Raw genomic sequence first — 13829 nt, 5'->3', positions numbered from 1 at the left:
AGATATGTATAAAAACTATATCTCACATTCAGATAAGCATAAAAGCTATATCCACATTCTCAACAGATATGTATAACAACAATATCCACAAATAAGCATACAAGCTGTATCCACACTTCACAACAGATATGTATAACAACAATATCCACAGATAAGCATACAAGCTGTATCCACACTTCACAAAGATAAGCATATGAGCTCTGTCTACGGAGTTCATCCCCTATCTCCTCCCAATACCTATCCGGTTTAGAGGTACATCCCCTATCTTCCCCTAAACCGCGGAGTACATCCCCTATCTCCTCCTCTACACATAACGTATATAAACACATTGGTTCTATATACAATCACACAATACACACAATTAATGTATTCTATCAACCGTCAAGTTCCATGACACATTCCATTGATTAGTTTCCGTTTACCTAATCATCATGCATTGTCTACAACAATCTCGACTATCCTCCACCGATAGCCCAAAGCAGTTATTTCTAAAACAGAAAATAAATGCACAAATGGATATTCAATCAACATTTCATTTCCTCATTTCTCACCAATTAATTATCCCAATTAATTAAACAATGTAATTAGGCCATTTTCCATAATTACCATTTCAACCCTTAGGTCCCATTTTCATCAATGATTCAACAATCATTCCACTTTTCTATGCCAAACATGCATCTAGGTTTATTATGAATAAAATCCCAACTTTTGTAAAAAATTACACAAAAGCCCCAAACTTTCACAAAATTACCAAACCAAGCCCAACATCTCAAAATACCAAAATTTAAAGACAAAACCCATAGAGAGGAGTAGGTTATCCCTACCTCAAATTCGGAGTCCCAAAGGAGAAGACGACAAAACCCAACGTGCTCCAAAACCCGAGATTTTCAGATTAAAATGAAGCCCTCGACGATCAACAACCTTTTTGTAAAGGCCAAAGGTGAGTAAATCACTCCTACTAGATCAAAACCTAGAGAGAAGGTAGAGTCTAGAGTGAGAGGCTCAACAATGGTGATTTTGGAAAAGTAAGAGAGAGAAGAGAAAGTGAAAAAGTGATTTGAAAAGTCACAATTTCGGGATTTAAACCCAGTCACCATACATAGATCTAATGAAGTTGCAGCCTATGATCATTTGGATACGCCCACCAAGATGAAAGGGAAAACTGTATGTATAGGGAATACGAAAGTAGTGGTCAGTAGTGGTCACTTTTGGATAGTGGCATGTCTGAATAATGCGTCGATGAGGCCCCTTTGTGCACTCGGCATTATTGACACTCCTTTTATAGTGGGTAGATGGTAGAGTTGATTATATGGGGTACACATTTCATGTGTGAATTCGAGGTCACAGTTTCATGAATCATAGCAGATTAGGGCCTCTCATTTTGGTGATTTTAGTCAACAAATTGAGATGTCAACATTTGAATAGTCAGTAGAAATATGAAAAATGTTTAGGTTATGCATTTTTTTTAATATTATTTTTTTGATCTTAGAGTGCAATCACTGTAGCCCATATCTTGGTTGACAATTATTGGTAGGTATCATCTCAATCATTTGTGTTATCTTTTCTTCATATTTCTTTTCTTAATTGTTTGTTGTTTTGTCGGAGAGAAAACAACAGTAATATTTCTATTTTGTCTAAGTATGTTTGGTTTTCATTTTTTAAATTTAATTTTTTGAAAATTAAGTTTTTTATTTTTTTATATATTTTTTTTTGTTTTTAGTGAATATTTTTAAAATTTTAAGTTTTTTTTTTTTTTTACTTTTTTAGATACACCTTACTGAGATGTATCTAAAAAGTAAAATATTTGTGAAAAAATATTTTAAACAATTAATAAATACACAAAAATATGAAAAATATGCTGAATTTTCTTCTCTTTTTTTTTGTATTTTTGGTATTTGGTGAATTTTTAAAGATTTTTTCACAAATATTATATGTTTTAAGTGTATTTATGTTAGTTGTGTCTAAAAATTAAAAAAAAAATTGCTTAAAATATTAAAGAAATTCAATGAAAACAAAAAAAAATATGAAAAATAAAGAAGTAAAATTTTTTGAAAAGTGAATTCGGAAAATCAACACCAAAGAGAAAACTTTTCTAATTTATTAAGTAATCCGGATTTTTTGAGATTTTTTTTGACTTTCTAAAAAATTGGGGCTTTTAAAGATAAGGATTCTTTGAGATTTTTTTTTGAAAGTCATAGGCGATGGATTAAGCGACCTAATAATTGAGTTACCTCTCATGTATGATATTCATAGTAAGAAAAATGTGATATTACCAGAATCTTTATATGAAATTTATTTTTTTGAATGACATGACAATAATATATTTATAAGTTATGATTACAATAATGAGTTTTGTGTTTTAAAATAAAGGGATCATAACACATAGTTATTCTGTATAATTTTTCTATTTTATATAATAATTATATGCTTTTATGTTGCAATGGTTTCTTGAAATAATTTCATTTCGCTCCCGTTTGAGAGTTATTTGTCACTTTGATCCAAAATCTTTTCTCACAACAGATCATTGCTCAAGCATGCATAAACCAAATGTTAAATTACAAATAAGTCTTAATAGTTGAATTTAATTCTCATCAACTCCTATTGAGAATAAAACCTATTAAAAGTAAGTCCTTATAAAATCATTGCTAAAAATAATTTTTTGTGACGATTTTTTGAATGTCGCTAAAAATTAACAATTAGTGATTTTTTTTGTCACGGTTTTTATAAATTGTCTCTAAAACTTACAACTAGTAACATTTTTCTATGACGAATTTTTCTAATTACTGCTGAAAGTTATAACTAATTACATTTTTTGAAAAACTTATAATTAATTACATTTTTTGTGACCAAATTTTCAAATTGTTACTGAAAATTAACAATTAGTGACATTTTTTAATAGTGTTTAATGAAAAATGTTATTAATTAGTATAGGACTTATTGGACAATAAATATACCTATTAGGACCTACACGTAAGTTCTCCTAAACCAAAATGACAATGGGTGTCTTTGAGACTAATGGAACTATATACAAATTGCATGGAAAGAATTATTGAGTATTGTGAACCCTAATAAGTACTATATATTGAGTCTTGTGCTGTCCTAAAATTTATACTTATAAATAGATGAAGGGGATACCTCTTGTATTGTTAGAAGAGTTATAACCATTTTCTTATTATAGTGAAAATCTCAACAATCATTGACATAATCCTATTATGGGGTAATCCACGTAAATCTTTGTATTTCTTGTGTGTGTGATCGTTTCAATTCGTTTAATTTTTATTGTTTGTTATTTTGTATCTCAATGATCCTGATTAGAAATTGTTATTTTCCTAACATTAAAACAGAAAAATTATAAATATGTGAATTGTATTAGACTTTGACAATATGTATATTATATTAGACTTTGACAATATGTATATAATAAACATTAGACTTTGACAATATGTATATAATAAACATTGAATAAAAATTTCAAAAAAAGATTCAAGAATAAATATTCACATCTATGAGGGAGAGTGACATCTATGAATTCATAGTGAGTGTAAGAATTACTAGTATTGTTCATAGTGTATGCTCTTTAAAAATGTACAAATGTGCTTAAAGTTACAATATTCAAACACATCGGATCATTTTAGGTTGCTGTTTAAAGAATAAAGAAATCACTATTGAACAAGAGTGAGTGGTCCGACCATTATTGTTAATCCCGAGCTTGCTAAGGAAGAAAGTAATTTCCAGTTGTGACTTGTTAAATATTTCATCAAACCATTAAAAATAAAATATAATATAATTAAAATATAACTTAAACACAGCACATCGTAATTTTACAAATCTCTCATTATAATCAAAAGGACATTTCGTCATGTGAATCTCTTTCGATTATGCATCTTACTTTGTGACTGAGGGGTATTTTAAAAAGATAATTAAAAGTTAATTTTTTACTTTTAATCAAGTTTTTTAATTTTTTTAGAAAGTGATTTGAAAAATTAGTAAAAATTTATTTTTGACTTTTTTTGTTAATATTTGTTTATTACATCATAATAAAATGACTAAACTATCCCCGCTTAATTTAAAAAATTTACAATTTTACCTATATGTAGCTCATTTTGATCTGTGAAAAGTATAGTTGTAATTTTATTAGTAATTTTTTTTTTCACCTCCCGAAATGGTTTTTAAAGTAAAAAGTCATTTTGGCTTTTTTTTGGGGAGAATTGCAAAACGCAATTTTTTTTTTTTAAGTTGTCGAGACGGCACTGAATTATTTAGGTTACTCAACATTGTCATTTCTTAATGATTACATTAATCATTAAGAACAAAAACTTTCTTCTATTAGTGCATTAATAGGTGACAAAAAAACCTTAATCAATGGATAAGAGATCCTGGTTGCCACCGGGTCAACCGGTCACCAAGTGGGACCCACTTGTCTATGCATAATGGATCCAAGTGTCTAACATGCTGACGTAACCCCATTTAAGGCAGTGTTTGACACGGCCAAAAAAAAATTTAATTGCAGGTAAGCGGGTGGTGATTGAAAAAGACAATAAAATTACCACAAGAACCATGCCATGGTTTTCAATAAAGCAAAGACTTTTTAAAGTGGTCCCCACACACAACCTTATCCACCGCTGATAACCTGACACGTGCATCTCTTTGTCAAAAGCCTTCCTTATCACCATGCTTAATATGTTAATATTATAATAAAATATACTACGAACTTAAAATTTTTACGTGAAAATTTATTTAAAATTAGTAATGTATGATTTAGATTTAATTTTATAGGTAAATTTTATAATTTATTTATTCAATCTTCAACACATTATAATTTTAAACACATCTAAATAATAATTATTATGAGTTTTCAGACTTCTGAATTTCATTATTATTTTATTAGGAAGCAAAAAGTCACTTACCGGTGACGGAAACATGTGTCAGCCTCTCATCTGTGGCAGCATTCACAGACGTCACCGGTGTCTGACTGTTGCCATCTGTGAAACCACTTTGATTTCAATATAGTTTTAGCTTAGTTAGAGTAGATTTTAGATGATTATTTGTAAATTTATTAGTATAAACTTACTTGAAAGAATTGTTTCTTGTTGCCAAGCAAAAAACATATGTGGGTTTTTTTTTTTTTTCTTATAATAAAAAATAAAAAAAAACAACGCCCAATTAGTACACATTAATGTGTGTTTGGGAGGGAAAAGATTGAGTACACACCTAACCTTTAGCATAATGCACAAAGTGGTGGCCCCAAGATTTACAATGGCAGTATTTTGATTAGAAATCAAAGGATCACAAAAAAATAATATCATATTGTATGAAAATTCAGTACAAAAATTTTGTTAGTATATTATTAGTTTTTTTTTATTGGATAAGTAAATATATTTCGAGTGATAGACATGAAGAGTTGTTAATGTTTGTCTATCCATGCAAAAAAAAAATTGATTTCATTGTTAATATTTTATATTTCGTGGTGTTTTTAATATTTTGGATGATAGATAGACAAGAAGGTTCTATGGTTTTAATACTATTGATGGTCTATCCATTTGACATCAATTGAATTCAATATACAATGAGTTACCAAATGAAGAGAAAAATTTATAATAATAATATATCAATAATGGAAAGTTCACATGAACAAAGAACAAAGTATGGTGCAATTTGGGAGACAAAGAGCTTTGACAAAATTGCAACAAAATATTAAGAAATTGTACACGAAACATCAACAAAGTGAAATCCCCATAGGATCTCATTTTTAAAGGGGAAAAAAAAAAAAAAAAAAAAAAAAAAAAAAAGCAAAAGAAAAATCAAAAACTATTTGATTGATCAGTTTGATTTTCAAATTACATGTATTCACTAACATCAAGCATGTCTGGGATTTCGAATTTCAACATGCCGCTGCAATAGCTTTCCCTCTCATCTTCAGTAACAGTACTGCTGCTGTTGATGTATGTTGAATTCGAATTCAACGGTGCTGGGCTCGATGAAGGTGTTGTTAGAGTTGATAACCCAGATGCAAAGCTGAAGTTATTGCTGTTGTAGGATTGGAAATTTGAGTTTTGATCAGATGGATGAGGGTCCATGATGCTTTGATCGGACGCGTAATAGCCATAGCTTGATAGAGCTCCATAGTCTTCTGTCAAGTTAGAAGGCATTTCATGGCTTTGCCACTGATTTAACTGACAATTTTGGGAGCTAAAGTCGGTTAGATTTGATGAGAATTGGTGCACATTTGGTTCCATGAGTTGGGCATCACTAGCAAATGGGACACAAGGTGTACTCGATGTGGTACAAACAAGAATTTCTTGATTTTCTTCAATTTCTTGAAGTAGGGTTTGATTTTGGTTAGGTAAAACCAATTGATTTTGGACATGATTGGGATTGCAAACTTGGTTTTCTTGAACATTTTGCAAAAGGAAATTAGGGTTAGGGTTTTCGCATTGCTGAGACGATAAAAGAGAAGTGGCTAGCCTTAGGATTTCCGGGTTAACAAGGGGCTGTTGGAGACCTAGCAACCTTGAAAGATTCATTTGAGAGGAGTTGTAGAGAGATGAGCTTAGAATTGAAGAAAGTTCAAGAAGATCAAGACGAGGATTGTGAGTCACCGGATCAATTCCCATTCGGAGAAGCCTTTTCCTAATGTGGGTATTCCAGTAATTTTTGATTTCATTGTCGGTCCTTCCGGGCAATTGAGCAGCAATGGCAGACCACCTATGGTCAAACAATGACAGTACAAAATTAAATTAGTGCACATGAACAAAATCAAAGCTAGTACAACTTAATGTTCACACAACAATGCTACAAAAATGTTCAAAATTCGAAATCCATAAACCATATCATTCCGTATTTGATCATGCAACAAGAAGTTCAAATCTATGCCAGAAATTTCAAATTCTAAAAAGTTTTTCTTTTAATACATAACACCATGTTTGGTTGAATTTTCAAAATTAGATTTCTTTCTCCTTTTTGGGATGAAAACAATTTTTAAAAGTTAAAAAAAAAAAAAAATCAGTGTTTATTATTGTTAAACTAGTTTCAATTTTTTAAAAAAACAAATAATAATTTGAAAACTCAACCAACTAGAGTGAATATTTTTTTAATATTAAAAAAGTGTATGAAATAGTAGATTGAATCAAAAAAAAAAAAGAAACTTACTTGTTTCCCAAGATGCTATGTAGTTGGATTATTGTTTCTTCCTCTTCAAAAGAGAATCGACCTCTCTTGATATCAGGCCTTAGATAGTTTGTCCAACGAAGCCGACAACTCTTTCCACACCTTTGGAGCCCTATTCTTGCATCAACAACAAACTTTCAACACACAAAACCCATAAAAAGCAAACCATGAATTTAGTAATGAAAACAACACTTCATCTACTTTCACAGAAACCAATAATCACATAATCGAATAGAATAGAGTTATTTTTAGTTCTGTGATTGATTTTTGTGAAAACTAATGAATAAGAGAAGGAAGAAGAAGACATACCGGCATTCTTGGGAAGTGTTCTCCAATTTCCATAGCCATGCTTCTGAATATAATCAATGAGCTTCTGATCTTCTTCAGGAGTCCATGGACCTTTTTTCAATCCATTTTTTTCACAACAAGGTGTTCTTCCCATGGTGTTTGTTACCAATTAACACTGATCCTTTGCTAAAAATTTCTTTGATGAGAGAGAGAGAAAGAAGATATAGTAGTTCCGTAAGAGAAGTGCATGTTGATGGTGTGTATATATACAAGAGAGAAGGGTAAGAAAACAATGGTGGAAGTCAAAGGGATTCGGTACCGTCCTCATAGGACGTGTCCCTTCTCTTTTGAACAAAAATGTGAAACCTCAATCTCTCTCTCTCTCTTTGGATTTAAAATAAAAATAAAAATAAAATAAAATAAAATAAAAAAATCCCTCTCTTGATCTCTCAAGATGGTAACGAGTTACTATTTTTAAAACAAAATTTTCAAGCACTAGTAATAATTCATTTATGCTGTTTTTTATTCATGAATTTATGTGAGAATTATGAATCAAACACAATCTGACGCTACGATATAAATGTCAAAATATATACTATAAATTTGAAATAGCTGACATTGTTCTACTTTTTTAAGCTAATGTTATTACACGACTTACATGAAGTGGTATTTTCAAAAAATATTTTTGGCTAAATTTTATGTAGTTTTATGGAGGTGGTGGCCATTTCTAGGAAAATTATTAAGTGGTCTTGGGTGTCACGTGACAATATTTTTACCAATCATCAAATCTTATGCTATTTACTGTTTCTCATTGCCTAACACTAAATTGCGAATTCTACTTTCTTCACCAATCACAATACTTTTAAAGCACTACCTAATCATGTCTCAAGACCACCAAATTGTTGGAAAAATGGTTATAAAATTCTGAATAAAACCAGAATTTTTTCCTTAGTTCGGTCTATTTTTTAGGTGGGCCCCGAATGTCGATTTACTCGGGTCAAAGTGGTAACGCGTTCTATGCCGCGTTGTGATTCACGTGGTATATTTGGTTGCTCAAAACCATTACCGAGTGAATGGGAAATTGAAGCCAAAGTGTGCTCCATGAAAATGGAGTTTTTGTTGAAATTCCTTAAAGTTGTAAATTGGCTTGTCCCACATTGATTTGGTGGGAAGTTTTGAAAGGGTTTATAAGGCTTAGGGTGAGATACTTGGGGTGTGCCCCAAGGGGTACCCAAGTGTTTTAGAGGGAGAGGTTATGGGCAAAATGGGCTAGACCCATTGGACCCAAAAATCGCCGCCATCTGATCAGGCAGGTTGGGCTAGGCCTGGGCGCGAGTGCGTGGTGTGTGGTTGGGTTGGGCTTCTAATCTTTTTGGGCCAAAAACATTTGAATTTAATTTTATTTTTTATTAAAATAAAATCCAGAATTCAAATTAAACTGGTTTGGATTTTTTGTTCATCCAAACAGGGCCCTTCCCGTTTTCAAACAGAATTAAACTGATTTGGATTTATTGTTCATCCAAACAGAGCCCTTCCCGTTTTCAAACAGAATTAAACTGATTTGGATTTATTACTCATCCAAACAGAGCCCTTCCCATTTTGCTATCTGTTTGAATTCAAAACAACAGGTATCATACCTGTTCAATTCAAAACCAAGAGCCACATGCCTGTTCAATTCAAAACCAAAAACCACCTTCACATCTATAAATAGGACCACCCTCATTTGATATTTTCCATTCAGAAATTTCGTATTTCACTTCTGCTAATTATATTCTTCATCTTGCTGCATTTTATTTCCGAAAGAAAGAGTGTAAACACTTAGTGTGTTCGTAAGGCAAACAATTTGTAGTGTTGCTATTGCTTGCAGTAAGATCATTTCATCCTGGGAGATAGACGTCCAAATTCTGAAAGAACCGCGGAGAGGACGAATCTGTCTTAAGGACACAGTGTCAAACACTGAACTTGATCAGAAAATAATTCGAAGAAATTAAATCAAGTAAGTTATTTAATTTATTTTCAGTGTTGTTTTTATTTATTTAAATCAGATTTTAATTTTGTTTTTGTAACAAAATAAAATTTGTTTTTATTTATTTATTTTTATTTCGAGTTTGATTTTTGTAATCAAACAAATTCTCTCCTTTTCTTTATTTCTTTAAATTCTATTTGTTGTTGTGTACACAATAGAATTAAATCTTTTAAATACAGTGAAGATTGTCCAACAATACCAAATCACTTATTGTAACTTTTTTTTTTCCTTTTCTTTTTTTTTTTTATATATGTTTTTGACTGTTTAGTGCAATTTTTATTTTATGAGAGACAAATGACTTAAATAAATTTTAAAGAAACAATTATTGAGACATAAGTGAAGAGGTGGTATTAACTTATAATTATTTATTATCAATTTTTACCTTACAAAATATTAAACAAAACAACCCTTTTATACCTTTAATTAACTTAATATTGAATTTTATATAAAACAATCTTTTCAAAATTTGCCCTCAAATTTACAAATTTAAGTCTATAAATTTTTTATACAAAATGTCCAATGTTTAATTTTGACCATTTCAAATCTCTCTCTCTCAAATAGATTTATATTCTCTCTCTCTCTATAATTCACAAGCGATACATCATTTTCCGGCGGGGTGATTCTCTTTAATTTCTGGATTCATATTAGCTGTCAATCGACATATTCATGCCACGTACCCCCCTCTACTTTTTCCTAGACTTCGCGTTAAGCCGCGTTTGCATGGCTCCATTTTCAACCCGCTTGGCTTAGCCATATAATCCCTCACGAAAAGAGAAAGGATCCTCTAGAGTGATTTTTCCCTAAAGTTTCCTAGAGTATTACATTGTGTGGTTGAGATTTACTGTCAAGTCACATCAATTTTTCTGACGTGACTTACCAGTAAATCTCAACCACACAATGTAGTACTCTAGGAAACTTTAAGAAAATTTCACTCTAGAGGATCCTTGGTGTCACGAAAAGGCCAACAACATAAAATAAAATATATATATATATATATATTTTAGAAATTAACAGATGGATCAAAATTTTCAGTTTAAAAAAACACACAAATAGCAACAAAAAAAAAAAAATTTCCGAAATTGTATCTTTCAAAAATTTGTATTAAAAATCATTATAAAATTCAGTTTCAAAATGACGTAATACGAATATATTTGTAAATTATAATCACAGTGATAGACAATATGGCTTTAAATGAATGAATTGTATGGAGTGTAAATTTAGTAACAGTAACAATGAAAACAGAGGAGAAGTGAAGATTGAGAACTAAGAACTGCCTCTGAGTGAACATTTTCGTTATTTAGGGCCGATTATCTCAACAGCAGAGGAGATTGATGCGGATGTGGCCCATAGGATTAAGGCGAGATGGTGTAAGTGGAGAAGTGTGTCTGAGGTACTGTGCGATAAATGAATACCCACTAGACTAAAAAGTAAGTTCTATAGAATGACTATTAGACCAGCGATGTTGTATGGGACGGAGTGTTGGACAACCAAGAAACAACATGTAGATAAGATGAGTGTGGCGGAGATGAGTATGCTAAGGTGGATGCGTGGCAAGACTAGACAAGACAGAATTAGGAATGAGTGTATTCGGAAATGGGTAAGAGTAGTACCGATAGAAGATAAGTTGAGAGAAAATCGATTGAGATGGTTTGGTCACATTCAACGGAGACCAACAGAGGCAGTAATGAAGAGATGCAATGCTGTAACGGTAGAGGGGGAGTGTTAGGGGACGGGGTAGGCCTAGATTAACGTTGACTAACATTGTAAATAGAGATATGGATCTACTTAATTTGACTAACGAAATGGCCTTTGATAGGGTCGCGTGGAAAAGAATGATTTATGTACCTAACCCCATTTGATGGGACTCAAGGTTTAGTTTAGTATGGTTTGGTTTGGTTTGGTTTGGTTTGGTTTGGTTTAGTTCGGTATTATTCTGTTAAAAAACCTTAGTTTGTAATCACTGTAGTAAATTTTTTTATCAAATAATGTGATATCATTGCATTGGTGCAACGGATCCATATTCCAAATATTGTATATCCAGTAGTATCACATTAGATGATAAACAAATTTAGTACAAAAATTTGATATTCATAACATTATTCTTAGAATAAATAGATTAATAGACTTTGGTATACAAATTTATAATGATTGTATATTTTTTTTATGAAGATACTTTTTTTAAACATTGTACACCTATTTAGTTTTCATTTGGGATGTGAGTTGATTTTTTTAATTTTTGGCTATTTTAGCCTAAAGCCAAAAAGTCTCGTTTGTGATAGGATTTTTTACTTTTTTGACTTTTATGAGAGAAAAAATGAAATGATTATGGTTTGAATGTAACATTGTCTTATTAATTTTTTATCTTATTTTATCTTTTTTGTAACTAAAATAGTCAAAATAGCCCATACCAAACATAGCCTTAATATTTTATTAACCAATCCTATGATAAGATCCAACTTCTCTCAATATTGGACAATTTTATTGGATTCTGGTAGGCCACCACGTGGTCCACTTTGATGACTCAATCCATTTATTTTTCGACTTCTATGTGTCGATCATTATAAAAATAAATAAATAAATACAAAAATTATTTGATAATTATTGTCTTACAATTTCATCACATTTGCCTTAAAAAAAAATAATCAAAAATTTATTTTTAAAATTATAATTGTCATCTCTTAAAAAAAAAAAAAAAGACGACAACAACTACAAATGTGATATAACTATATAATTATGATCATCAAATCATATTAAATTTTTCCATGAATAATCTAGGCTTAGGGACTAAAATGAATGGGCATATCTTAAAAAATGAAACTTATATGGTGGGTCCAAAAGAGTCCACGTGATCTAGTCTTCTCTCCTAAGTAGAAAGAAATGAGACTTTTTACAATTTTTTTTTATTAAAATGATATAACCGTGTTATTTTTGAAAATTTGATAAGTTTTTTTTCTTTGAAGTGATAAAGTTACAATTGCTACATTATTCTCTCCTATATATTTACAAAGGGTTTGATTTCTTTTAAATTGTCATCTCAGCTTGAGAGAATATTCAGATTTAGTGAGCTTATTTTGATATCAATTTCAATATACATGTAAAAAATTAAAATAATTAGACATCAGTAGTTACATGTTTGAATCATAATTATTTTTACAAAATAGACGACAAATATAATTTCAAAAATAGTCATTCATTTTTTGTAAAATAAATGTAATTCAAACATATAATTACTTATTAATATCTGATCAAAATGAATAATTTAAATCATCAAAATCGATCTCAAAATAAACCTACCAAAGTAGGAACTCTCAAATTAGGAAATGACCAATGTAAAAGAAATCAAATCCATCTAGAAACACACAACATATAATAAATGCCTGGAGGTCGAAGATCAGCATTTCTAATACATGGTGACAATAATGGAGTTCGGTGTTTGCCGAAATATGGGATCATTCATTATCAGCACCCCCGTGACCAAAAAGGTTTCAAATTGAATTTCAACATAAATTTTCATTTAGATATTTTATTTTTGCTTTGTTGAAAATTTGTTTTAAAGTTATATATGTATATATATATATATTTTTTTTTCAAATTGCAAATCAATTTCTCCAAACGAGGAATAATTCCAACAACACTTTTTGCTTCCAAATTGCAATTGCTTTGGAAAAAATAAAATTAATAAAAGGTTAGCAGCAGAAATACGCATCGGCTTCAAGCCAATCTCACCCATCGGCTTGAACACATATCTAATACATCACTTGCATGAATTTTCATCAAATCAACAATTAAATATCTTTCTAATATATATATATATATATATATCCTTCTTCGAAATTATACAATTATTTTTTACATGACGGTCTTAAAGTATATGACCCAATCTCACTTATATCAAAACCTTATACAAGTCATTATTATAGATATATTAATCTAAAATTAATGTGATATTGGGTGAGATCTTTACCTACACGTCTTTCTGTAAGACACTAGTCCATTATCAATAGCGATATTATGTGACAATATGTATCAGTAATAAATTATCTATATTGATTGATTAGATTAATAAGAGATAAAGAAAATCCCGTACAACTTTATAACATGATACCACTGTTGCATTTAATTTTTTATTTTTTATTTTTTTAATGATATATAAAATATGATAAAAAAAAATATAATCATCCTAATATTAATGCATTTAAAGAAAATCAAGAATTATAGCCTATCATCCTAATCTAACTTTAATTGTCAATTATTTTAATCTTTTGTAGTAAATCTCACTTTAAATGGATTAAAATTTCTACTAGTTTACTCTGTTGCCACCTGTCCTTGTGAGGGGTATTTTAGTACT

The 13829-nt window shown here is 30.3% G+C and overlaps 1 protein-coding gene across 1 annotated transcript; it reads right to left on the bottom strand.

Annotated features, from left to right (window-relative positions):
* Positions 1–5654: 5654 nt before the first annotated feature.
* LOC114293702 (transcription factor MYB102) lies at positions 5655–12178 on the bottom strand. The gene is made up of 3 exons (XM_028237827.2): positions 7477–12178; positions 7150–7279; positions 5655–6705 (listed from the first exon to the last, which is right to left on the bottom strand). Exons 1-3 carry the CDS (start codon positions 7607–7609, stop codon positions 5838–5840), a joined length of 1131 nt encoding a protein of 376 aa, XP_028093628.2. The 5' UTR covers positions 7610–12178; the 3' UTR covers positions 5655–5837.
* Positions 12179–13829: the final 1651 nt, after the last annotated feature.

Source organism: Camellia sinensis, chromosome 9 (genome assembly GCF_055761805.1).
Source record: "Camellia sinensis isolate YWXY chromosome 9, ASM5576180v1, whole genome shotgun sequence".
NCBI classification, from domain to species: Eukaryota; Viridiplantae; Streptophyta; class Magnoliopsida; order Ericales; family Theaceae; genus Camellia; species Camellia sinensis.
Note: the sequence above shows the minus strand (reverse complement) of the source record. Positions and strands in the feature narration are given on the sequence as shown.

Excerpts from the sequence above, each read along its gene's own strand:
- LOC114293702 (XM_028237827.2), bottom strand. The coding sequence starts at position 7,609 with ATGGGAAGAACACCTTGTTGTGAAAAAAATGGATTGAAAAAAGGTCCA. Across the intron at positions 7,280-7,476 it reads AACACTTCCCAAGAATGCCG|GGCTCCAAAGGTGTGGAAAG; the intron begins GTATGTCTTCTT and ends ATGCAAGAATAG. Across the intron at positions 6,706-7,149 it reads CATAGCATCTTGGGAAACAA|GTGGTCTGCCATTGCTGCTC; the intron begins GTAAGTTTCTTT and ends GTTTGACCATAG.